This window comes from Garra rufa, chromosome 6, assembly GCF_049309525.1.
Source record: "Garra rufa chromosome 6, GarRuf1.0, whole genome shotgun sequence".
NCBI classification, from domain to species: Eukaryota; Metazoa; Chordata; class Actinopteri; order Cypriniformes; family Cyprinidae; genus Garra; species Garra rufa.
This window is the reverse complement of record NC_133366.1, coordinates 8,762,059-8,789,217: the sequence shown is the minus strand read 5'-3', so window position 1 is coordinate 8,789,217 and position 27,159 is coordinate 8,762,059. Positions and strand designations below refer to the sequence as shown.

Below are 27,159 nucleotides of genomic sequence, written 5' to 3'. Positions count from 1 at the left end.
AGAAATCCAAACCTCTTCAGTTTTTTTATACAGCACTTGATACATCTGTGAACTGTCTCACCGGTGGTTAGCGAGGTTCTCCAGACAGCCCTCGATGAAACGCATGCGGATCTGACGGTCAGTGAACCAGCAGACCAGAGAACACAACAGCTTCTCTGCCTCATTAATCAAGCCTTCTGATAGGTGGATCTATTCACCACAACAACACCAGAAACACATCAACATGAGAATCACAATCTAAATGTTAAATACTTCAAAATATTCTGCTGAGAGGTAAACATACCGCATTGTCGTCCTGGACCAGGTCCCACAGAAGGGTGTTCCCGTTCTTGCAGACATTGTCCAGGTTGATGTCAGTCACTGCGTGTGCCGAATACTGATGTTTGTGTACCGCCGGACCTGAAGTGGACGTTTATGAAAACAATGGGCATCAGAAACTATCATGTGACTTTTAAATCATATTTGAGTAAGCTAAGGTAAAATGAATCAAGAACACCACGGAGCGATGCCCTGGCAACCACTTAGAATACTTTAGAAACCACCACAACACCCTAAAGCACAGAACAACATCACAATAACCACTTAATACACAATAAAAACCTAGTAATGCTCGAAGCAACCTCCCAGAACACCCCTATTACCACAGAGCAACATCCTAACAACCACTTACGACACCTCTGAAATCTAGCAAACACCCAAAACAACCAAATTATCTCAAAGCAACACTCTAGCAGCCATTTAGAACACCGTAAAAACCTAGCAATGCCCTAGAAACAACCCAGAACATTCTAATTAGTAATTACCACAGAGCAGCACCCTGAAAAACATACAGAACACCTTCAAACTTAGCAAAACCATAGAAACCAAACATAACACCTAAAGTACCACAGAGCAGTGCTCTAGCAACCATATAGAACACCTTAAAAACCTAGCAACACCCTAGAAACCATACAGAACACCTGAATTACCACAGAGCGATGCTCTAGCGATCATTTAAACACCTTAACAACCTAGCAACACTCTAGAAACCACACAGAACACCCAAAGTATCTCAGAGCAATGCTCTAGCAATCAATTAAACAGCTTAAAAACCTAGCAACACCCTAGAAACCACACAGAACACCCAAACTACAACAGAGCAATGCTGCTCCAGCAATCAATTAAACAGCTTAAAAACCTAGCAACACCCTAGAAACCACACAGAACACCCAAACTACAACAGAGCAATGCTGCTCTAGCAATCAATTAAACAGCTTAAAAACCTAGTAACACCCTAGAAACCATACAGAACACCTGAATTACCACAGAGTGATGCTCTAAGAATCATTTAAACACATTAAAAACCTAGCAACACCCTAGAAACCACACAGAACATACAAATTATCACAGGGCAAAGCTCTAACAACCACTTAGAAACAGCGTAAAAACCAAGCAACATCCTAGAAACCACACAGAACACCCGAATTATCACAAAGCAGTGTTTTAGCAGCAACTACTTACACACCTGAAAAAGCCAGCAACACCCTAGAAACCAAACAGAACACCCAAACTACCACAAAGCAAAGCTCTAGCAATCAATTAAACACCTTAAAAATCTAGCAATACCCTAGAAACCATACAGAACACCTGAATGATCACAGGGCAATTCTCTAGCAACAACTGAGAAACACCGTAAAAACCTAGCAATACCCTAGAAACCTCTCAGAACACCATAATTCCCACAGACGAATGTGCTAGCACCCACTTAGAACACCTTAAAACCCTAGCAATGCCCTAGAAACCACCTAGAACATCCTAGCACTGTGGCGGCAGTCTTTGGAGGCGAGTATGTACCTTGCACCAGATGTTCGTGGTATATGGAGGCCAGGTTGGGCAGGTGCTGCTGCAGATGTGAGCTAAGCTCAGCGTGTGAATTGATCTGGACCAGCTCTTCCTCGCAGCCGGACTCCTCTCCATCAAAATCCGCCATGTTCTTCTCCGATTTGGCGCTGACTTGGGAACTGCTGCAGCTCACGTCATCGGCACTCAGCATGTCCTCTACCATATGACTGTGGAGAGAGAGTTTGCGTTGAGAGTCTGTTACCAGAAGACATGATGGCTCTGCATTAAAACATAGTGAGCTGTCTAGCTAGACAACACTTTAAGGCAGGGTTCCTCAAATCTTATCCTGGAGGGCCAATGCGCTGCAGAGTTTAGCTCCAACCCTGATCAAACTCACCTTAGCATGCTCAGGTGTGTTTGATTAGGGTTAGAGCCAAACTCTGCAGGAAAATGGATCTTGTGGGCCAGATTTGAGGATCCCTGCTTTAAGGCATCAAAGCAATCTTTTAGGACACCGAGGGAGCTCATTCGGTTTTGGAACAGAGGTAATGTCCATGTCACATTAAAGAGCACTCACCCATCATGGTGGTGGTGATGATGATGATGGTGGTGGTGATGATGGTGATGCTGAGGGCTAATGAAACGCCTGCAGTTGAAGAGCTCATTGCCCATGGCCTCCGTCAGGAAGTCCGCCGGTCGAGGCATGCAGGACGGCTCCTGGGAAGCGGATGCTCCGTGTGAGGAGCCCATCTCTGCGCCACCCTGCTGTGGCTGCTGGGGGTTCTGGGATTGGGAATGTGAGGAGGGATCAGCCTGCTCTCCCGACGTTCCCTCCAGGCACATGGATGAAGAGGAGCAAGGCTCGAGGATCCTAAGGGAAGATGATGAGGCTACCATGGCAGCGGCTGCCTCTGGGGTAAAGGGAATGGATTTGGTTTTGGAAAGTCCAGGAGTGGAGGCGACGGAGCCAGGAATCCCAGGCGGAATTCCAGGCCGCTCCGGAGGACCTTGGACCTCACCGAGTGCTTCGCCAGCTTTGCGTTTGCGCAGCTCTGATGTAGATGGCTCTCTAGAGTCTCTGGTTTCTTTCTGCGGGCTGCCCTCAGAGGCAACAGCAGGTCTGTCGTCTTCATCATCCTCGTCGTCATCTTCATCATCCTCGTCGTCATCCTCTTCTTCTTCCTCCTCCTCTTCCTCCTCCTTCAAGGCCTCGCTGTCAGCCATGTCGTCAGAGTGCAACTCGCTGCCCGGGCTGCCTGCTGATTGGCTGGCTCGGCTGGATCCAGCCTCATTGCTGGATGCCTCGCTGCGGCCGCTGCTGCTGCCCTCCTCACCGCTGTTGGCCGTCTCATCAGAGCTGCCCTGCAAAGACTCCTGCAGAATGGCAAAAAACACCTAATAAGCTGAAGCTGAATGACATGTTTTCAAATTATATTTTGGAAAATCTGTTACCTCTGTATCCGACAGCCTCTGCTGTCCTCGTTTTCCGCTGCTCATGATTGGCTCGTCCATTTCCATGTCACTTCCTCCACTGTGATGAGTGTCGCTGTTGTCACTGCTCTCCGGGCTTCCTGCTGGAGAGCCTGAAGAAAAAAATAAAATACAACTTGACATTTTAACCAAAAACATCCTGAAATCTCAGCGGCCAAACAAACAAACAAACAAACATCTTAACAGAATTTCTTTACACTAAAATATGGAAGCCAGTGTCTGAATAAAAAAAAAGTTAAAATGTTATTGCGACTTTTTTTGCAAATGCAAGTTTGTATCTCACAATTCTGACTTTTTTTCACAATTCCGAGTTAACGTATATCTTGCAATTCTGACTTACAATCCAGATTTTTTTTTTTGTAGAAGTTTGTATCTCGCAATTGTTACTTTTTTCTTAGTATTCTGATTTAGTTTTTTTAATCGCAAATGCAATTTTGTATCTCGCTATTCTGACTTTTTTCTCACAATAGCGAGTTTACATCTCACAATTCTGACTTTTTACGTATATCTCGCAACTGACTTTTTTTCTCACAATTCAGATTTTTTTCTCACAAATGTGAGTTTGTATCTTGCAATTCTGACTTTTTTCTCACAATTCTGAGTTTACGTATATCTCGCAACTGACTTTTTTTCTCACAATTCAGATTTTTTTCTCACAAATGTGAGTTTGTATCTTGCAATTCTGACTTTTTTCTCACAATCCAGATTTTTTTCTCACAAATGCGAGTTTGTATCTCACAATTCTGATCTTTTTTTCACAATTCCGTGTTTACATATATCTTTTCTCTTGCAAGTCTAACTTTGAGGGAAAAAAAAAAGACTGATAAGTTCTCAGTATTGCGAGTTTATTACAATTCTGACTTTATAATTCACAAATGCGTGTTATAAAGTCAGAACTGCGAGATGTAAACTTTCAATTCTGAGAAAAAGAAGTCAGAATGTTTTATATTTCACAATTCTAATTTTATAACTCACATCTGAAAGCTTATCTCACAATTACAAGAAAAAAAAGGCAGAATTTTGAGTTTGTGTCACCCAATCCTGAGAAAAAAGTCAGAACTGCGAGAAAAAAAACATTTAGTTTTTATACAGTGGTGAAAATGGGTTTCCATATTCCAAAATAAATAAATAAAAATAATTAAACAGAATTATTAAAAAGAAATTCTTTACACTCAGATGCATATCTGAACCAGATAGATGATAGATAGATAGAACGACAGACAGACAGACAGACCTCAATTTTAAATCTTTGGCATGCACATCAAAAAGCAGATATCAAACACAAACACACCTTTCTTGTTGCCCATGGGAATGTTGGTGTTGAGCAGGGAGGCGAAGGAGCTCTGTTTGGACAGCTGAGTTTTGGCTGCCAGAGCGTTATTCCACAAGGCCTTGATCAACATTGATGCCAAATACAGCGTCTACACAAGCAGAGGAAGAGCTCAACAAACACATACTGGATAGCCAGGTAAAAATGCAGCTATTTCAGTCTGTTTCAAAGTATGTTAGTGAGAGCAGTCATCTAGACTTGTGTATGGCTAAAATGACTGTGTGTAATTCTAACATGTGCAGATACGGTCTAAGAGCATGTGGTACCTGTTCTGTGTGTGCGCTGGGGTGTAACCCCGACACCAGACTGAGCACATGCCGCAGAGGAACAGGGTCCAGGTTCTTTATGAGCGATGGGAACAGGTCATGGATATAGCGACTGCAGTGTTTCAGCTAAAGACAGAGACAGAGAGGCATGTTCAAAACTATTGTATGTCCTGCATAAAAAGTTTGCTTTTTTTTTCAGTCTGGGTGTGTGTGTACCTGAGCGGCGGCCCATATACAATCCACATGTTGAGTGCTCAGCCTGCCTTCGGCTGCCAGGAAGTTCAGGATCACTTGGCACTGTTTAATGATCTACAGCAGACATGAGCACAATCAGAAATAATAAACCTTTAGTCAGCGATTAGACAGAACAAAACGTCACATAAAAATGTACTTTCACTTCCACGTTTTCTATATCTACGAAAGTCTACTGGACTCACCTCAATGTGCAAATTTGGTCCAAATATGTGCTCCACAACATTGTTGTTGATAAGCCAGTCGGCGAGTTCCTTTGCTATCGACCTGAGAGAAGAAAGAAAGATGTCAATACATGTCTAGCTTGACTGAACTACTAATACAAGTGGATTGGTAACACTCACGTCTCAGTGTCAGACACCAGCGACTCGTTATTACAGACGTCATTGAAGGTGTGCAGCTGATTCTACAAAAACACAAGATCAGATAATTCAATACAGGCTGGAGACATTTAAAGGAACCGTATGTAGGATTGTGGCCAAAACTGGTACTGCAATCACTTTCAAAATACTGTAGAACGGTGTATCCCCTCCCGCTCCCCCCTGACTCGAGGTTGCCAGCTAAGCTGCAGGAGTAGGCTACTAGGAGCTTCCAACGGCAAGTGGAAGTGAGTCCTACACAGTAATTTGTTTTTCTTCTGTTAATTATGCTTATGCTTCACGAGAGATGTTTTGCGAAGTAATTAAGTTATGTATCGCAGAAATTTACAGATGGCGATTAGCCAAATATTTCGTAAAGAAGTAGGCTACTGTAATACCACATTTCAGTCGGAACATAGTTTTTTTTCATACCCTGCTAGTGGTGCGATATAAAGCTTTTTATGAACGCATTTAGCACGGCCGACCGCGGAAAATCCACTGTGTACGGAAGCAAAGTTAGCCAAACATAGATGAATCTAACCTGTCCAGGAGAAAACTACCAACGATGGCGTCTGTCTTCAAATTCTTCTCCGTTTTCAGCCGTCTCCGTCTTTCAAAGGCATCTCTTATACAAATCCTTGTTTTATTTCGGACTTTTTCACGACGTATTTCGGATTCATAATGAGGTCTTTTACGTTTCGTAACGTTATACATGTTTTATCCGACACGCTCGTATAGCCGCAGCTGTGACAGAGCTGGCAACCCGGATCAAGAAACTCTACTGATTTCGTGATTGGTCGATAGCTGGAGGGTGGCGCCTCAGACCAAAACACAAAATGACAACAATAACATCAGTTGTGGGCTGCAACTCTCACTTTTAAATGACAATATCCTGGCCGGACCACTGTTGTCAGTGATATAAATATTTGAAATGAACATGATTTCTTAATGTCTAGTGACATGTCAGGGCCATTTTATGATTAACTGACATAAATTTCTTACATACAGTTCCTTTAAAGGAGAGTTTTTGTGTGTTTGTGTCTCTCGTACCGTGATCTGGCTCAGTCCAGCCAGTCTCATGGTGAGCGTTGGACTCATGAAGTATTTGAAGGCCAGATCCAAACTTTCTCTGTCAAAACACAGCGCGCTGTCCAACGGCTCCTTCACCGTGCTCCACATCAGATCGGCCATGTTGCGCGCCGCGCTCTGACGCAGCTCCTGATCTGACAACTTACACAGATACCTACAGAGAAAGATTCATATTAAAAGACATTTTAGGTGTCCGGTACATCCACTTAGAAGGTCACACTTCAAAATGACAGGTGCACAACTTTGCTGTAACTGCAATTTGTATTTGTTTTTCAAACTGAGGGACTATTTACATTTTTTTTTTCTGTGGTAATCGTCAGCATGCTTAACTTGTATTAAACCTAAAGAATTCTTTTCAGAATCTGTATCAAAAATCCCTGTGTATTTATAAAGGATATATCAGGCCGCAAGAAAAGCGGTTAACAAAAGCTGGTAAAACACTCCACATGACAGAGCATTGCAGTGGCTTGATCATTATGTTTACATTTACAAAACTATGTTTAAAACTATAGATTTATAATGAAATATGTTACACAGCAGTAAGATTTCCAGTTTCTTTTTCAGTTTTATTTGTTGATTTCAGAGTCTTTTTAAGGTCAGGCTACTTTTCTAGATGTCTGATTTATGATAGAATAGAATATTTAGAATAGAACACAATAAAATAAAAAATAAGTCGAACCAGTCTTTTTAAGGTGGGACTACTTTTCAACATGTTCTAGATATTAGAATAGAACATAAAATAAATCTGACCAGTATTTTTCTTGTAGATGTTCTAAAATAGAATAGAATAGAATAGAATAGAAAAGAAATTTAACCTGTCTTTTTAAGGTGACTTCTTTTGTAGATGTTCCAGAATAGAATAGAATAGAATAAATCTGGCCAGTCTTTTTAAGGTGGGACTACTTTTCTAGATGTCTGAAAATTTAAAATAGAATAGAATAGAATAGAATAGAATAGAATTCTGGACAGTCTTTGGACTACTTTTCTAAATGTCTAACAATTTAGAATAGAATAGAATAGAATAGAAAAAAAATAAAAAAAATAAAAATAAAGTCTTTTTACGGTGGGACTACTTTTGTAGATGTTGTAGATAATAGAAAAGAATAGAATAGAATAGAATAGATTAGAATAGAATCTGGCCAGTCTTTTTAAGATGGGACGACTTTTCTAGCTGTCTGAAAATTTATAATAGAATACTATAAAATAGAAAGTAAAATAAATCAGACCAGTCTTTTTAAAGTGGGACCACTTTTCTAGATATTAAAATAGAATAGAATAGAATAGAATAGAATAGAATAGAATAAATCTGGCCAGTCTTTTTAAGGTGGGACTACTTTTCTAGATGTCTGAAAATTTAGAATAGAATAGAATAGAATAGAATAAATCTGGCCAGTCTTTTTAAGGTGGGACTACTTTTCTAGATGTCTGAAAATTTAGAATAGAATAGAATAGAATAGAATAAATCTGGCCAGTCTTTTTAAGGTGGTACTACTTTTCTAGATGTCTGAAAATTTCAAATAGACTAGAATAGAATAGAATAGAATAGAATTCTGGCCAGTCTTTTGGACTACTTTTCTAAATGTCTAACAATTTAGAATAGAATAGAATAGAATAGAATAGAATAGAATAGAATAGAATAGAATAGAATAGAAAAAAATAAAAATAAAAATAAAGTCTTTTTAGGGTGGGACTACTTTTCTAGATGTTGTAGATATTATAATAGAATAGAATAGAATAGAATCTGGCCAGTCTTTTTAAGATGGGACGACTTTTCTAGCTGTCTGAAAGTTTATAATAGAATACTATAGAATAGAAAGTAAAATAAATCAGGCCAGTCTTTTTAAAGTGGGACTACTTTTCTAGATGTTCCAGAATAGAATAGACTAGACTAGAAGAGAATTTCCGGCCAGTCTTTTGGACTACTTTTCTAAATGTCTAACAATTTAGAATAGAATAGAATAGAATAGAATAGAATAAAATAAATAAAAATAAAGTCTTTTTAAGATGGGACGACTTTTCTAGCTGTCTGAAAGTTTATAATAGAATACTATAGAATAGAAAGTAAAATAAATCAGGCCAGTCTTTTTAAAGTGGGACTACTTTTCTAGATGTTCCAGAATAGAATAGACTAGACTAGAAGAGAATTTCCGGCCAGTCTTTTGGACTACTTTTCTAAATGTCTAACAATTTAGAATAGAATAGAATAGAATAGAATAGAATAGAATAAAATAAATAAAAATAAAGTCTTTTTAAGGTGGGACTATTTTTTCTAGATGTTGTAGATAGTATAATAGAATAGAATAGGATTGAATAAAATAGAATAGAATAGAAATCTGGCCAGTCTTTTTAAGATGGGACGACTTTTGTAGCTGTCTGAAAATTTATAATAGAATATTATAGAATAGAAAGTAAAATAAATCAGGCCAGTCTTTTTAAAGTGGGACTACTTTTCTAGATACTAAAATATAATATAATATAATATAATATAATATAATATAATATAATATAATATAATATAATATAATAGAAAATAAATCAGGCAAGTCTTTTTAAGATGGGACTACTTTTCTAGATGTTCCAGAATATAATAGAATAGTACAAAATAAATCTGGCCAGTCATTTTAGGGTGGTACTTCTCTATATTTATGACAACTTAGAATAGAATAGAACAGAATAGAAAATAAATCTGACCTTTTTAAGGTGGGACTACTTTTCTAGATGTTCCAGAATAGAATAGAATAGATAGAATAGAATAGAAATCTGGCCAGTCTTTTTAAGGTGGGACTACTTTTCTAGATGAATGAATATTACATATATGAGATAAATATATATGAAATTATTCAATATGATATTATATAACAATATGATATATGAAAATGATAAGATATACCTATATGATATGATATAATCGATATGATCAATAAATGATAACGATATATGATACGATATGATATATAACAATGAGAGGATATAACTATATTATATTCTAGGTGGATTAATATTTATATGAAATGTGTATGTAACATATACCAATAGTCATTTTAAGGTGGTATTATTTTCTATGTGGATGAATACTTATATGGTCTGTAAATCAGCAAAAATATCAGAAAAACTTGAGGTTTTCCGTGTGAACACACTAGTGATGCGCGGGTCGGGGTTTTTTTCAACCCGCGGGTCCCGCAATTATGAAATTATTTGGCCCGCCCCAGCCCGCCCCGCAGTACTGTGTCTATTTTTACAACCCGCCCCGCCCCGCACCCGCGACAATTAAATAGACATACTGCATAATGCAAATGAAAACCGAAAGTGCCTTTCGCCCTTTAAACTGGCAACAATACTGTACGATTATGAATATGAACCATAAATCAAATCATATTAATAACAAGATAATCAGTGGTGTAACGTTAGTGGTGCCGGAAGAAATGTGGGTATATATGCTTCATTTATAAATATCGTTTTGAACTTTCTATTTGAACGCATTCGTTTACTGGATCCTTGGACTGAAAGGTTTAAAAGTTCACTGGTTTAAGGAAGTTCTGATCATGAAAATCTGCTTCTTTTTATTTGTAAGATATTGTTTTCATTATTATGTACTGTTTAAAATGACTAGGGTGCAGGAGACGCAGCGGGCGCAATCACCAAATACATTTCAAAGCAAGCCGGCGCCACAGTCCTGACTACATCATTGCTGTCTTTATTGTGTGTTTTTAGCGAATATTTACATTCATTCACATATGACTGGATGTGGTTGACTGTCATGATTTTGGCTAATGCAGGATAATGCGCATCACAGGAGATTTAAATATGCATAGCACCAGGCCTGCAGAGCTGAATGTGCGTTCGCTTGATGCGCTTGTGGCTGGCAGCGGGAGCTGCTTGGCGCTTTCGTGACGTGACGTGTTGATAACCTTATTAAAGAACTTAATAAAATATGAAAATAGATATTCCCAAATATGTAATATAGGCTATAGGGAATTGCACGCAACATATTGATTTTTTTTATTTAATTTTGTTTTTAATGACCCGCCCCAACCCGACCCGCAAATAAAGTGACAGTTTCTTTACCCGCCCCAACCCGACCCGCGGGTTACCCGCGGGGCCCGCGGGTTATGAGACGACCCGCGCATCACTAGAACACACTAATACACTCTCTCTCTCTCTGTGTGAATCTCTGTGAACTGCTGTAATCCTGTCTGGCTCGAGTCACATGACCAGCACTCTCTCACCTCCCCTGCTAGCCGTCTGGCTCCCCCCAAGGTCATGTGAGGAGAGCCGTGGCCACTGTTGCTATGGTGATGGATGCTCTTCCTAGCAACTCAGCAGAGAGCAGATTCTTGGCGGCATCACTCTTTCTAAGAGTAGCCTGCTTCTGCTTTGCCTCAGTCCATCACTTAGAATCGATTAGATGGAAAAGATATTTCTGCACACTCGCTCCTGGCATTGAATGATTTTAAACGTTTAGAAAGGCGTTCTTACCTGATAACATAAGTGCGAAAAGGTATGATGTGCTGCATCACAGCGGGAATGTGCAACCATATTCTGATCTGTACACAGAAAAATTACCTCTGATTAATTACAGGTCTAACATGCAAGACTCTGGTTAGACTCTGGTTTGACTGAGGTTTGTTTGACTCACGTTAGAGACGATGGTGATGAAGGCATGTGCGATGGGGAAAGGGAGAGTATCAGGAGCGCCGAACTCAAAGCAGTCCTTCATCAGAGAGAGACCGTGCTTTCCACAGAACATACACACATATCGCAGCAGGTGCAGAGGAACCTCCACGTCCTGAAACACACACACACAAGTCAGCCCATCAGCATTCATATAATCACTTAAAACACACAATCGTTTTCCTAAATTATATCCAAAAGAAACACTTTCTTTATCTTAATAGCATGATTGTGTGGTCACATGACTCAGCGCTGAATATGATTACAGGACAAAAGCCAATGTTAAAATTTGTTTAATTCTGAAAAGTTAAACTGCCTGCCGTTCTTCAGAAAAATTGTTCAGGTCCCACAAACTTGAACCACAATGACTGTATAACTTTGAGATCCATCTTTTCACACGTAGGACAACTGAGGGACTCATATGCAACTATTACAGAAGGTTCAAAAGCTCACTGACGCTTCAGAAGGAAACACAATGCATTAGGATGAATGGAATGAAAATGTGTACATTTTTATTATTTTGCTTAAATATCATATTTTTTCATGTAGTACTGTCCTTCAAAAGCTACAGAAAATATTTTCATTTTTCCTAGAAGACAAAATAAGTTACATTTACCCTGACCTTCAAATTCAAAATGTTTTCACCCCCAGCTCTTAATGCATTGTTTGTCCTTCTGAAGCATGAGTGAGCGTTGGAACCTTCTGTAATAGTTACATATGAGTCCCTCAGTTGTCCTCAGTGTGAAATAATGGATCTCAAAAATCATACAGTCATTGTTTTATTGTCATTATTTGTTAAATATTAAATGTTATTTAATAATTTGCACACAATAGGCCTCATTCATGAAACACGATCAAGCCGTTCTGACATAAACTTCCAAATACATGAAAATGTTGGCACAAAAGTAATTCATTAACACATGTTTAACTATCAAATTTGATGTTTACGAAGTGTCTGGGAATCCAGATGACAGTTTTCAGGAAGGTCTGTTTTACATGCAAATTACTCCAAATTTATATTTACACAAGTTTCGTGAATGAGGCCCAACGTGAGAAATAATGTGAAATAATCAACAGATGAATTAAAGTAGTTGCAGGCAAGACTATTTAGAGGCTGCAAAAAGATATTATTTATATGACCTCAAAGGGAGCTTTAGAAGCCATCCTTGAATAGAGTTTGAGTATGAATAGTTTGCATTTAATTACAAAAACCTGTGATGATTCATGGGCGCAGATGAATCACGCTAACCAACGTCAAAAAAAAAAAAAGAACATCTCGTACTTTCACACACAGGACACACCTAGCTGTGATCCTGCTGGACCCTGCTCCATCCACTCAGCATCTATTGTGGTCATGAATTATCTCTAAACGGTGTAATCAAGCCCATCGTAATGAATGTGTGTGTGTGTGTGTGAGAGAGGGACAGAGAGAGAGACTTACATTCATATCACAGAATGAGCCAAGGATATTGCTCTCTTGTGCTGAGATATCCTGAGGACAAAAATAACAAACGGATATTAAAGAAAACAGTGACCTGAATAAAACCACTCAACTACTGAGCAACTACAAAAAAAGGACTTTTCAACAGAACACTGCCTCTATTTTGGTCTTGAGAATTTGTTGAGGTTATTCAGTTCATCTAAACCATTGAGCAATAACAAAGCACTGACTGGAAGAGCGTAATATACACACGTGTATACTTCTGTTCCGCTCTAACTAAAAATGTTTTTAAAACCTCCTGAGCAAACGTTTTACTAATAAACTAGTTTAAGGAATCATTTTTGGTGATAACTTGATGAGTAAAGCAACCTTAATGAGAATCAAATGAATCAAACGTGGTGAATCACATCAAAGCTCCTTCATTTGGATCACAGATTTAGAGAAAAGTTTTAATTCAAAGTCAGCATGAAATTAAATGCCTCAAACAATGTTCTGGAATCCAGACACAAGTGTGTATTACCTCTATAGTGGGGTGTGTGTTGTGTTTGTAGGCCGTATACAGGGGGAACTGGATCTGAAAGATCTTGGCAGCGCACAGCAGCAGTTTCTCCTGGTCTTCAGTGCTCCAGGAAGCAAACGGGTCCAGGCTGCCCTCGTTCCCGCTCTCGCCCCCTGCCGTGGGTTCGCTGAGCTTGGGCTGGGGATCCGGTTTGACCCCCTGGTTTTGGTTCTTGTGCTGATCTCCATCCTCCACTCCGCCGTCCTCTTCAGCCGAGTCCCGTTCCACATTCAGCGGCTCGTCCTCACTGGGTGAAGGCTGCGGCTGGGCGGAGCCCCATTCGGACTCCGCCCCTTCAGTCCTAGTGTTGTCATGGCCATTGCGTAGACGGTCCCTAAGGTTGGTTACTTGAGCAATGACCAAGTTAATGAGGGCATAAACCAGTTGGCTGAACACCTCGAGGTGTTTGTATTCTTTGAAACAGCACAGACATTGCCTGCAGATGAATATGGAGAGAATCAGCCGTCAGCGCATCATTCACAAGGTTTTAGTTTCTAATGTGCATGTTTATAAAATATTTGAGGGTTAATTTAAGGGTGATTTCAGCTACTAATGAAATCGTTGTGCAGTCAGTTCTGTTTAACACAGGTCAAACACAAATCATAAATTAATCCATGATGACAAAGAAAAAAAACAACAGGATGCAGGTTGGAATAGAAAACATATGAATTAATCAGCGAGTGAATGAGTGAGTATGTGAGTAAACAATAGAATGAACACGTCAAATCAGTAAATGAATGAGAATGAATGAGCAAATCAGTAGGTGAAGGAGTGTCATTCTGTCACTGATTCATTCATTCATTAACTCACTGATTTGCTCATTCACTCATTCTCAGTCACTTGCTGACTTGCTTATTCATAAATTGTCATTTTGTCACTGATTCACTCACTGACTCATTCATTCATTCTCATTTGCTCACCGATTAACTCATTCATTCATAGTCGCTTACTGACTTGCTTATTTATACATTGTCATTCTGTCACTGATTCACTCACTGACTTATTCACTCATTTACTCACTGATTCGCTCATTCATTCATTCATTCTCAGTCACTTGCTGGCATGCTTACTGACTCACTTATTCATACATTGTCATTCTGTCACTGATTCACTCACTGACTCATTCATTCACTCACTCTCATTTACTCACTGATTCGCTCATTCATTCATGCTCAGTCACTTACTGGCTTGCTTACTGACTCACTTATTCATACATTGTCCTTCTGTCACCGATACACTCACTGACTCATTCACTCACTCACTCTCATTTACTCACTGATTCGCTCATTCATTCATGCTCAGTCACTTACTGGCTTGCTTACTGACTCACTTATTCATACATTGTCCTTCTGTCACCGATACACTCACTGACTCATTCACTCACTCACTCTCATTTACTCACTGATTCGCTCATTCATTCATGCTCAGTCACTTACTGGCTTGCTTACTGACTCACTTATTCATACATTGTCCTTCTGTCACCGATTCACTCACTGACTCATTCACTCACTCACTCTCATTTACTCACTGATTCGCTCATTCATTCATGCTCAGTCACTTACTGGCTTGCTTACTGACTCACTTATTCATACATTGTCCTTCTGTCACCGATTCACTCACTGACTCATTCATTCACTCACTCACTCTCATTTACTCACTGATTCGCTCATTCATTCATTCATTCATTCTCAGTCACTTGCTGGCATGCTTACTGACTCACTTATTCATACATTGTCCTTCTGTCACCGATTCACTCACTGACTCATTCATTCACTCACTCTCATTTACTCACTGATTCGCTCATTCATTCATGCTCAGTCACTTACTGGCTTGCTTACTGACTCAAGTTATTCATAAACTGTCATTCTGTCACTGATTCACTCCCTGACTCATTCATTCATTCTCATTTACTCACCGATTCATTCATTCTTAGTCGCTTACTGACTTGCTTATTTATACATTGTCATTCTGTCACTGATTCACTCACTGACTCATTCATTCACTCATTTACTCACTGATTCATTCTCAGTCACTTGCTGTCTTGCTTACTGACTCGCTAATTTATACATTGTCATTCTGTCACTGATTTGCTCACTGGCTCATTCATTCAATGTATGAATACACAAGTCAGTAAGCAAGTGAGCAAATCAGTGAGTGAATCAGTAAATGAAATCAGTAAGCAAATCAGTGTCATTCTGTTACTGATTCACTCACTGACTCATTCATTCACTCACTCACTGATTCACTCATTCATTCATTCTCAGTCATTTGTTGACTTGCTTACTGACTCGCCTATTCATATATTGTCATTCTGTCACTGATTCACTCAATGACTCATTCATCAGATTCATCAGTGAATCAGTAAGTGAATGAGAATAAATGAATGAGCAAATCAGTGAGTGAATCAGTAAATTAATAAAAATAAATGAATGCGCAAATAAGTGAGTGAATCAGTGAGTGAATGAGAATGAATGAATGAGCGAGTCAACGAGCAAACCTGTAAGTAGATGAGAATGAATGAATCAGTCAGTAAGAAAATCAGTGACAGAATTAAAAATGTATGAGTCATTGAGTGAATGAGAATGAATGAAAGAGTGAATCAGTGAATGAATGAGAAAAAAAATTAATGAGCAAAGCAGTAAACAAATCAGTGGGTGAATCAGTAAGCAAACCACTGAGAGAATGAAAATAATTGAATGAATAAATAAAGAGAGTGAGTGAGTGGACAAGGTAATCAGTCAATGCATCAGTAAATGAATCTGCAAGCCGTTGAATAAGTGAATGAATGTATGAGAGTTTGCAGTGAGTGAATGAATAAATAAATGACTGATTGTTTGAGTTATAGGTTAGGAATAAACATGCCAGTGAGTGAGAAGTCTGAAGTCTGACTGAGAACTGAATAAATGAGCAAGTGAAAAGTGAACCAATACATGAACAAAGGAATGAGTAAATAACTGAACATTTGAGAGCAATGATACGGTGGCCGACAGAGGCCAACGCGCTGCAAACAAGAAAACACATGCAAACAGAAAAAACGACAACAAATTAAGAAAACATCTTCATCAGTTTGACAACACAGGCGCTGCAAATCCTCGCAACGGAAACACAAATACGGAAACGCGCTGCAAATTCTCACAACACAACCAAACTCAGAAACGAGCTGCGAACACACGAACGCGCTGCATATCGCACGGTCCACAACGGAAATGTTTCAGGGGGACCTCAAAAAGTGACGAACCCATCTGGGACCTGATTATTTTTTCAGTGGCTGTTGGTCAGAGCAGAGGTGTTATCGGTGAACTATCGCTTTTTAGTGATAGTATAGTATCACTTAAAGGTGATAGTGATATAAATAATCAGGTAATATAGTGATATAAATAATCAGGTCCCAGATGGGTTCGTCACTTTTTGAGGTCCCCCTGAAACATTTCCGTTGTGGACTGTGCTATATGCAGCGCGTTTGTTAGTTTGCAGCGCCCTCGTGTGTTCGCAGCGCGTTTCTGAGTTTGGTTGTGTTGTGAGAATTTGCAGCGCGTTTCCGTATTTGTGTTTGCGTTGCGAGGATTTGCAGCGTCTGTGTTGTCAAACTGATGAAGATGTTTTCTTAATTTGTTGTCGTTTTTTTCTGTTTGCATGTGTTTTCTTGTTTGCAGCGCGTTGGCCTCTGTCGGCCACCGTACAATGAAGATAAAAGTTTAAGAGATAATTAAGTGTATATATGAATGGTGGAGAGCTGACCTCTGTGTCCAAGTGCTAATGTACGTGAAGACTCTTAAGGCATGCTCCTTCTTCAGCTGCAGGCCGTCTGAGCTGTCTGCATCCGAGACTGAGACACAAACACAGAGAGAAAGAAAGCCGTTAATGAAGTGCCTACAAGGTCCTGGAGCTGTCTAGGTTCAGATCAGTGTTAGAGACAACCAGTAAACCAGAACAAACACTGAAAGACAATTTACAAACCAAGGTTTGATACTTAACATCAGAAGTTCTTCAAATCATTAAGTAAGAGAAGTAGCGATACAGCATCGATAAGAAAAAAAAAAATCTGTAAAACGATCCAAACTCACAGTACATCAAATGAAAACCAGTCAAACTGGCAGAGAACAGTCAATACAGAACATCCTGTTCAAGACAGCACTCTCACGCTGTAAAAAATGAGTGTAATTTTAATGGTGAAGGACTGCAAAAGTAATACGGTGAAAACACTCCGAAAAACAGTAATTTCTAATGAGGAAGGAAAGGAAAGGAAAGGAAGTGAAGTGAGGCCAAGTATGGTGACCCATACTAGGAATTTGTGCTCTGCATTTAACCCATCCAAGTGCACACACACAGTAGTGAACACACACACACCGTGAACACACACCCGGAGCAGTGGGCAGCCATTGCTGCGGCGCCCGGGGAGCAGTTGGGGGATCGGTGCCTTGCTCAAGGGACTCACCTCAGCCGTGGTATTGAGGGTGGAGAGAGTGCTGTACATTCACTCCCCCCACCTACAATCCCTGCCGGACCTGAGAATCGAACCTGCAACCTTTGGATTACAAGTCCAACTCTCTAACCATTAGGCCACGGCTGCCCCAATGAATGAGACCGTTCATGTAATTTTACAGTTATTAACTGAATTTATTACAGAATTAACTGTGTGCCAATTTTGACACATTTGATCGTTTTTCATTTAAACAAATGTTTCTTCTTAAAGGATTGGTTCAGGCCAGACTAGTGGACTTCAATGGGGATCAATGGGTTGAAGGTCCAAATTGCAGTTTCAATGCAGTTTTAAAGGTCTCTACATGATCCCTAGGGGTGTAAATCGGAGCCTTCAAGACGATTCGATACGATACCGATTTCTTAAGCCAACGATTCGATTATTTTCGATACTTCAGAATTCCCTGTGATACGATGCGATTCGATCCGATTCGATTCAATATTAGATATTTTTACATGATATCTATTAAGTTTCAAATAAATCAACAAAAATGGTAAATAATTTGCCTTGTATTGAGAATACAGAAACAGTATTCTATTCACATAATGTGTATGTTCCACTAAAGCAGTTGTGCTCAATGCACTGCAAATAGAACAGCAAATATAAGTTACTGCATCTACAAAGTGCAATCAGATAAATTGTAATAAGAAAAAAAAAAAAAAAAAAAACTTATAGTGCAGGTCTACTATTGCCAATTAGCCTATTCATCGTTTTAAAAAAGTTTCTTTCATACAAAATTGGTTACATTTTGAAAATACAATTTGCATCTTATTAAGAGGTAATGGTCACACATCCTCTGCAGTAGATGAACTGCAAATAGAATACTACTCCACAAAATCAGTTCAAAATCATCACTCTTGAAAGTCAGACAACAACGTGAGGTGTGTGAACATGAACATCATAGACGGACTGTGAAACGAAAGTAACGCGTGTGAAGAAGAAGACAGTGAGGTTAGTGCCACCCGCAGCTCAGGAGTAGGTAGTGCGCTTAATAAATCGGAGCCATAGACAGTAAAAGAAAGGTCGGAACGGATTCTAAAAATAGACAAGTGAACAAACAGGCGGCAAAATAAACACATTAATCGATATTCTTGCGGACGAATCGATGCATTGAATCGGCGGCTGCATAATCGATGCATCGATACGAATCGATTAATATTTACACTCCTAATGATCCCAGCCAAGGAATACAGGTCCGAAGAATAAAAAAAAAAAGAACATTTCTATACTTTTTAACCACATATATGCCAAAGTCTCGACCCAGTGTTTAAAAAAGCGAACATGTAAAGAAAGTCAAACGCCCTTTACCAAAAAGCAATTTTGAACGATTTTAAAGGAGAAATTGAGTTTTTCACTCTACTTTACCTTTTTGAACCAAAGTACACAGATGAAGAACTAATCAACGTGATTTTGTAATGCATGAAGTCATAGAAGTGCAACACAGAGCTAGTGCAAGATGGGCATTTGTGGTTAAATAAAAAAAAAAAAATTATGTATGCGTATATATAGTGTATAATAAGAAAGTAAATTATCAGGAAATTTTCCTTCGGGAGTGAACTAATCCTTTAATTTTTTTCATATACATTAGTGTTTAGTGTTTCATCTCATGTAGTTAAAAATAACTGCATTATTTTATTGTCATCATAGGTGTGTTATCATGATGTTTTGTGTTTGTGACACTGCACACCTTCTATTTATTAGTATTTACCTCAGTATGAGGAAAACCAACTCAGATTTTAATCCTTTGGTATATTTTCATTATTTCAGTTAGTAAATAGGCTTGCTGCGATAGTCAGTGTTGACGGTAAAACCGGTGTGAGTCCGTCACTTGTCCACCGAGGCACCGCCCCCCCCCCCCCACCATCGGTTTATATATTTATAGTAATAAAAATAATTTATCTCAGTTAGAGAAGAGACAATACAATTAAAATTGAACACGGCTGCTTTATGCAGTTTGCTGAACGAGAGTCACATCAAAGATCAGATTGAAGAGAGTGAGTCGAGCTGAATGACAGGAAGACAAGAGGTGAGAAAGACAAGACGATGGCAGAAGAGTTTCTGAACGAAATGCAAAAGTACCCGTTTTAAAAATATAAGCCTGTTTCATATTTATTTGGTTTCACAGTGTTTGCATATTTTTTATTTATTTAAACAGTGTATTTTTATTTTATTTTATATTACGTCAAGGTGTATGCCGTGCCTCCAGGATTTCTTATTCGTTTAGCTAATAAACGTTCCATGTTACTTATTTATTTGGTTCCAGTGTTTACTGATTTTCAGTTTTGTATACCTATTTAAACTTTGTGTAATTTATTTGTTATTTTATATTAGGCATATAGCATGGTGTATTTTTATTCGTTTTAATAAAAGTAAATTACGTTACGCTAATGCGGTTAATTTAAAAGTGAAAGTAAAATGCGCATGACGCTTTCACAAGCTATTTAAAGGGGTCATCAGATACCAATTTTCCACAAGTTCATATGATTCTTTAAGGTCTTAATGAAAAGTCGATAATATACTTTGATTAAAAATTCTCAATAGTAGTTTAAAAAAAACACTCTTTTACCTTGTCAAAATCAGCTCTGCAAAAACTCAACTCATTTTATTGCATGGTCCCTTTAAATGCTAATGAGCTCTGCTCGCCCCGCCCCTCACTGCTGTGGGATTATGAGCCGCAATGTTTACTTTAGCCGCATTTCGCCTTGTTTAGTGGTGAAATTTGCCAACAAGCACATTAAGAAAGGCCGTTTGCAAAGATGCATAAAAACCCTTATACTCACTTCTGCTGTGTGTGAAGCTGCATCACGAATGATTCGCACGAACATAGACGCATATGTAGATCGGGATCGGTGCTTTCCTTTTTAAAAACGAAAGTAACATTATCCTCTGCCTCTTCAGCGGCTCAGATGTCGGGAGTAAATGACAACTGCTATGTTCATTATTACATCCAACAACAGAACACCTCAATCGCTCAATTGGAGACATTTTTGTCTCTTTACCTGCACCTGAGTCACACAATGGCGATCAGAGTCGGACTGCTTCAGCTCAGTGAGGGCGGGTTTAAGGTAAGATGCTAATGTCAATCAACTGTGTTTCATCACACCCACAAGAAGCTGATAATGACCTGATTTTAAAAAGGGGATATTACTTTTGAAGATTAAAAAAATACCACTGGGTGAATTTTTATCATTGTAGGCTGGTTGTGTACACAAACTGGCAACACACATTAATGTTCAAACAACATGTAAAAGTGAGTGTTGCATCTGATGACCCCTTTAAAAGCGAATGAGTTAGGAAATGAGTGAAAACTCAAACGAACAAAAAACTGCTTGACGTCGAAATGCAGCTCATTTTAAAGATAAGTAAAATGTGCACAATGCTTTTACAAGCTATTTAAAAGCAAAGTAAAGTAAGGAAAAGAGGGAAAACTCAAACTAAAAAACAAACAACTGCTTGACGCCGAATTGCCACTTATTTGAAAATGGAAGTAAAATGTGCATGGCGCTTCTATCGAAGAAAACGAGGAAAAACTCAAATTAACTAAAAACAAATAGTTGCTAGATGCTGAATTGCTGCTAATTTTAAAGTGAAAGTAAAACTCACACATTGTCACACATTGATTAACCGGTGGGAAAACCCTATTAGTAAAATATATATTATCACTGTAAATGTGAGTTAAATCAACAAAACGTGTTGCATTTTTATTCTTCGCTTTAGTTTTGGAATGCTTTTTCAACCATACATTTTTCAGATTTGTTTCACTGTAACACTAGACGTGGGAATCGCAGATGTTATATCATTAAAGATGATCACATGACATTTTGATTTGCAGGACCTTAAAATCCTTTTAGGTGCTCTATCCCAACCACACACACGCACAGCACAATTAATGGTTTCCACAGCGACGAGGGAGTTGCTGGACTCGGGAATGCTACCTTGGGGTTGTAAAGTTCACTCGAGCAGCTGGTTAGCCTTGACCTACATGAGATTTTCGTTCTTTCTTTCTGTAAAACGGCTTTCCTGTTTTTTTTTTCTCTTCTCTGCCGTTTCCACACAGCTCTACAGTAACAATCCAGGGCATTGTGTTCAAGGACTGAGAAACAGTTTGACGGCTCTGTGATATGAGGATCTGTTATCAAAGCTGAAAACTCGAAACCACAAAAGCACCAACAACCCCTCAAAGTCTCACACCACAGAAGAAAAAGTAAAACTGCACTCATAGTCTGACTGAATTACAGTATTCAGTTCTCTTCTAGAGAACAACAGTCTGACCTTATTGATTTATAGGAATTCACCCCAAATGAACATTTTTTGTCATCATTCACTTGTCCTTGTTGTTTCAAACCTGTATGACTTTATATCTTCTGTGGAAGAGAAAAGAAGATATTTTGAAGAATGTTCATGCTGCTCTAATTTCATATAGCCATGCTCCAAAAATTATAAAAGCACCATAAAAGTCTGTACGACTCGTTTACAATTACAATTTCTAAGCTATATTACAACAAGTTCTGGGAGGAACAGACAAAATAATTTTTTAGTAAGTCTGTTCTTGCTTGTCTTACAATGATTGCTTATTTGAATATGCAAAACAAGATCCAAGAGCTTGAATAAAGGGGAAGGTTTTCAGTAAATGACAACTTGAATTTTGAAGCTATCATTATGTGACCTGGGGTCAAAATTAATTCCAAAAACCATTAGAATATTAGGTTTTTTTAGAATATTAGAATATTATATAAATTTCCTACTGTAAATAAATCAAACCTTAATTTTTGAATAGCAATATGCATTTATAAGAACTTGATTTGGACAACTTTAAAGATTTTCATTGTATCTTGGAGAAATATTGTCCTGTCCTAAAAAAAACATACATCGATGGAAGCTTATTTGTGACCATGGACCACAAAACCAGACATAAAGGTCCTTTTTTTTAAATTGAAATTTATACATCATCTGAAAGCTGATAAATAAGCTTCCGTTGCTGTATGGTTTAATGCAATAAATGGTTATGGTTTATTGCAATAAAATCTAAATACTGAGAAAATCGCCACTAAAAGTTGTCCATATGAAGTTCTTAACCATGCATATTACTCTATGGTAGGAAATTTACAAAATATCCTAATGATTTTTGGCATAAAAGAAAAATCGATCATTTTGACCCATGCAATGTATTTTTGGCTATTGCTACAAATATACCCATGCTACTTAAGGTTTTGTGCCTAGCCTACAACTTATACAGACTACCTTTAGGTCACATTTTTGTCCTTTTTAAAATAAATAAATAAATAAAAAGAAATAAAAAAAGAAATAAAGCTCCTGGCCACTGTCTACCTTTTCTGCACTGAAAAGAGCTGCATGAACATTTTTTAAAACATCTGCTTTTGTATTTCACAGAAGAAAGGAAGGCTTTAGAGCATCATAAGGATGACTAAATGATGACAGATCCATTTTATAGAACTAGTAAAATCTAGTTAAAATGCCCTGCGATTCATATCTTTTTATGATGTCTGCTAAAACTGGTTTAGTGACTGTCTGGCTGTTTTTTTTTTTTTTTGACCTTTTACAGAGTGAAATTACAGAGTGTGCATAAACAGACTTCTGCTGACAAATACAGGGAGTAGTACACACAAACACTTAAGCTTTCTCCTGAACGCAAAAGCGCAGCACGCCGTGTCAGATTAACACTGTCAAAGTGGCCCAGACAATTAAAGGGTGGGTCTGCTGTCTATCTGCACACAGCACAGCGTTTGAGGGGTCAGATGTTAAGCTGTACATACACATATGGGCCTGCCACTCACTATGAGGGGGGTACAGACACCAGACATGCCTGAAGGCCAAAAACGCACATGCTAATGCACAAACACACTATGAAATCATTTACTAACAGCAGCGGCAAATATTGATGTTTACATTATATTCATGCATTCAAAAGGCAATTATTACATGTTATTCTCAACTTATATATTACATATTAAATTATATATATTTAAAATTAATGCTGCAAATGCAAATTCTGCAGACTAACACTTCAGTATCTAACACTTCAGTATCAAGTGATGACAGCATAACAACTCATTATGATTGTGTTTTTGAACATGTTAATACACCACCGCCAGGCATTTTTCATTTTGGTAGTGGTATGGTACATGTTACAGTGATTTTATAACATGGTAACATAGCAATATGTTTTTTTTACATTAGCATTCAACTGTATTCCTTTAACTAATATGTCTTATAGAGGGTTTGGGTCAGTTACCCGGATGCACGACCACATTGGCGATACTTGGATGTAAACAACAGCATGGATTGCATGGTTAATGTACTACTTAATACGTTGTCCTGCTAATTTATGCTGTGCAAGCCACGTAAAATGTGTGTGAATGCAGCTAAATCATATAGAGAAGGACTTAGTAAGCAGGAAAGGGCACAGTATCTTGACAAACTAAAGTTAATAGGTGGTAAAAATACATACAAGCAGTATTAATTAAGATATAAGCCTAATATTTCACCTATATGACTGGAAATAATAAGAACAAACACAAATGTTGTCAAGATTCTAGAAATCCTGGTTCAGTTTGGCCAACCACAAATGCCTTTTGTCCCTTGGCAGTTTTTTGCACTCTTCTCCTTGATTTGTTGTAACTAGTACTCCAAATGTTTTACCTGGTCTGACAGATCAGTACAGCCCAAAACATGACAGTTTTCAGCAGCAATAATCAGCAAAATATGCGAGTTTGGTTCGCTTCAGCGCTGCCAATATGGCCGATTGACACTTTATACCATGGTATACCAATTTTGCAATCATTCACTACCACCAAATATATCAAAGTACAATAATACATCATAACTTTACCACAAAAGTATGTTTTTTAAATGTTTCTTAGGACTTTACCATGTTAACATCAGGTTTTTGAGAAGTGCCATGGTAGTATAGTGTTTTTATAATACGGTACCATTGAATACAGTTAAATTACCAAGCTAATGTATATCAAAACATCATATTACTATCTAATACCATGGTCAGAGTGGTAATAAATCAGTACAACAGTATTGGCAGCACTGAATGTAAACAATGCCACTAAACCAAATGAAACTTGCATATTTTGCTGATTATTGCTGCTGAAATTGATCAATTATTGTCATGTTTTGGGCTGTACTAATCGGTAAATCATTTGGAGTACTACAGACTGCCAAAAGTTATAACAAATCAAGAAGAAAGAGTGCAAAAAACTGTCTAAGGAACAAAAGGCCTTTGTGGTCGGCCAAACTGAACCAGGATTTCTAGAATCTTGACAACATTTGCATTTGTTCTTGTAATTTCCGGTCAGGTAGGTGAAATATAAGGCTAATATCTTAATTAATACTGCTTGTATGTATCTCTTACCACCTATTAACATTAGTTTGTCAAAAATATTGAGCCCTTTCCTGGATACTAAGTCCTTCTCTATATGATTTAACAGACTCCACACGTTTTCTCCAAGGTTTAAACAGCATAGATTAGCAGAACACCATATTCAGTAGTACATAAACCATGCAATCAATCCTGTTGTTTGCATCCGAGTATTTCCAATATGACCATGCATCTGGGTAAATGACCAAACCGTGATGTAAGTGCAAACACTCTATGAATTAAAGTACCACCTGACATAGTTTTGACATGTTTTTAGGACTTTACCAAGGTAATGTCATGTTTTCTGACATGTTTTTGTACATTATCAAGGTAATTCAGATGCTTAATACATATGCCATAGCATATCAATGTGGCAATCATTCAGAAACACGGTATAACTCAAAGTACAACAGTATTATCTGATACTATAACAGTGCCACCAAAATTTCTGACATGCATCCTAGTATTTTCAAGGCATTTTTAAAAATATCATGCAAATACTATTGTAAACATTTAGTCTCCTTTCATCTGACATGATAACTGTACAAGCATGGTGAAATCGATCATGATAATAGGCTATATTTTAACATTTATCATAGCAATACGTTAAAATGTTATGGAAATAACCTTCAGAACGATCATTACAGCATTTAACATCGTAATTGTACCAGAAGGCCACCACGATTTTTAAGCCCTTACCACAGTAATATGATGTTTTCTGACATATAGTGTAAAAGCCATGGTAATCCTTCCTTACAAAGGTACATATAAAGGTATCACGGTACTAACACCAGTCACTGTCCTTCTAAGACATCAGTGTTAAAGCAAAGAAAGCGCATTAATCCACATCACACTCTCTCCATCCAACAAAGCACACAAACACAAATACTGTCTGAATCCTGTCCAGCAGCCATCAGCGGGCCAAAGACTGCTAAAAACTCACATCACGACCGTCCGATCGCATTAACCCTCACAAATCACTCGCTCAAATCGAATTACACTGCAGTGTGGATCGTGTTGGCTGATCAGATGTTGATCTGTATGCATTTTAAAGGATGACAATGTCAAAAACACTTCTGCTTGGGCTAATGCTAACGCTAATGTCAGTTCAACTTCCCATCAGCCTCCAAACACACTAAAACGAACTGATGTTCAACACACACGTAGTAATGTTTTTTGATCGACGATTTCGTTTAAAATAAACTGAAGATTTTGTGGCTGCTCTTGCTTGGTGATTAAATTCTGAAATGATAAGGGGCTAGCACGTTCAACTAGCATTGCATTAATAAAAACAGATATCCAAATCAAACAAAAGAGAAATATTGACAGCCAAAAGGTCTTCAAACGCTGTTTTAAATGCACACGTTGACAAAAGCGTGAAAGATTAAATATTAAACACACGAATCTGCGCTGAATCGAGGCAGTGAGCCGCATGCTCGAACAGTCATGCTAACAACTTGCTGCAAACAACTACAGAAACACAACAAACACACAAAAAAACAAATGTTGTTGACTTACTCTCATTGAGCACCTCCAGCAGCTCGGCGCAGTTCTCACACATGGTTCATAAAGGCGGAAAGTGTATTCAGACCATTGGAGAAATAAAATGTTGCCTGTTTTTCTCTCTGTCTTTCTAAGGGGGTGTTTAAGGCCCGACGAAATGCTTGATGAAGGCTCGTTATTGTGAGACAACACAACCGGGGAGGTTTGGGCTCATGCAAGCGGGATTATTTGCCGAAATGTCGAGGGGGGAGACATTAAATATGAGGCACTAAAGGAGCGGAGAGTCAGTCTCCGAGCAGAGCGTTACTGTGCAGACTAGCACATACGGCCGCCATGATGAACAGGACTGGAGTTACACTTCGGTTGTTTTCGTCGGGCGACTTCGGAAATGTTCGGAGGTTCCCGGGAATGTTCGCGGTCGCTCGGAGGCAAGCAGGTAACGTTGTGCGAGACATCGGCTGTTTCCGCCTGGTCGTCTTGCAAGTCCTTCGGCTTTTTCCGTACAACAAG

The 27,159-nt window shown here is 38.4% G+C and overlaps 1 protein-coding gene across 1 annotated transcript in view; it reads right to left on the bottom strand.

Annotated features, from left to right (window-relative positions):
* usp34 (ubiquitin specific peptidase 34) overlaps positions 1-26,844 on the bottom strand; it is an 83,305-nt gene extending 56,461 nt beyond the window's left edge. Inside the window, exons 1-17 of the mRNA XM_073843350.1 lie at positions 26,665-26,844; positions 17,018-17,105; positions 13,241-13,715; positions 12,721-12,771; positions 11,245-11,394; positions 11,085-11,152; positions 6,570-6,762; positions 5,505-5,566; positions 5,346-5,427; positions 5,125-5,217; positions 4,909-5,034; positions 4,604-4,733; positions 3,274-3,404; positions 2,399-3,195; positions 1,834-2,048; positions 284-399; positions 62-189 (exon numbers count right to left, since the gene is read on the bottom strand). Coding sequence (XP_073699451.1) covers positions 62-189; positions 284-399; positions 1,834-2,048; positions 2,399-3,195; positions 3,274-3,404; positions 4,604-4,733; positions 4,909-5,034; positions 5,125-5,217; positions 5,346-5,427; positions 5,505-5,566; positions 6,570-6,762; positions 11,085-11,152; positions 11,245-11,394; positions 12,721-12,771; positions 13,241-13,715; positions 17,018-17,105; positions 26,665-26,707 — 2,948 coding nt within the window. The 5' untranslated portion in view covers positions 26,708-26,844. The remainder of the gene's footprint in view (positions 1-61; positions 190-283; positions 400-1,833; positions 2,049-2,398; positions 3,196-3,273; positions 3,405-4,603; positions 4,734-4,908; positions 5,035-5,124; positions 5,218-5,345; positions 5,428-5,504; positions 5,567-6,569; positions 6,763-11,084; positions 11,153-11,244; positions 11,395-12,720; positions 12,772-13,240; positions 13,716-17,017; positions 17,106-26,664) is intronic.
* Between the last annotated feature and the right edge of the window lie 315 nt (positions 26,845-27,159).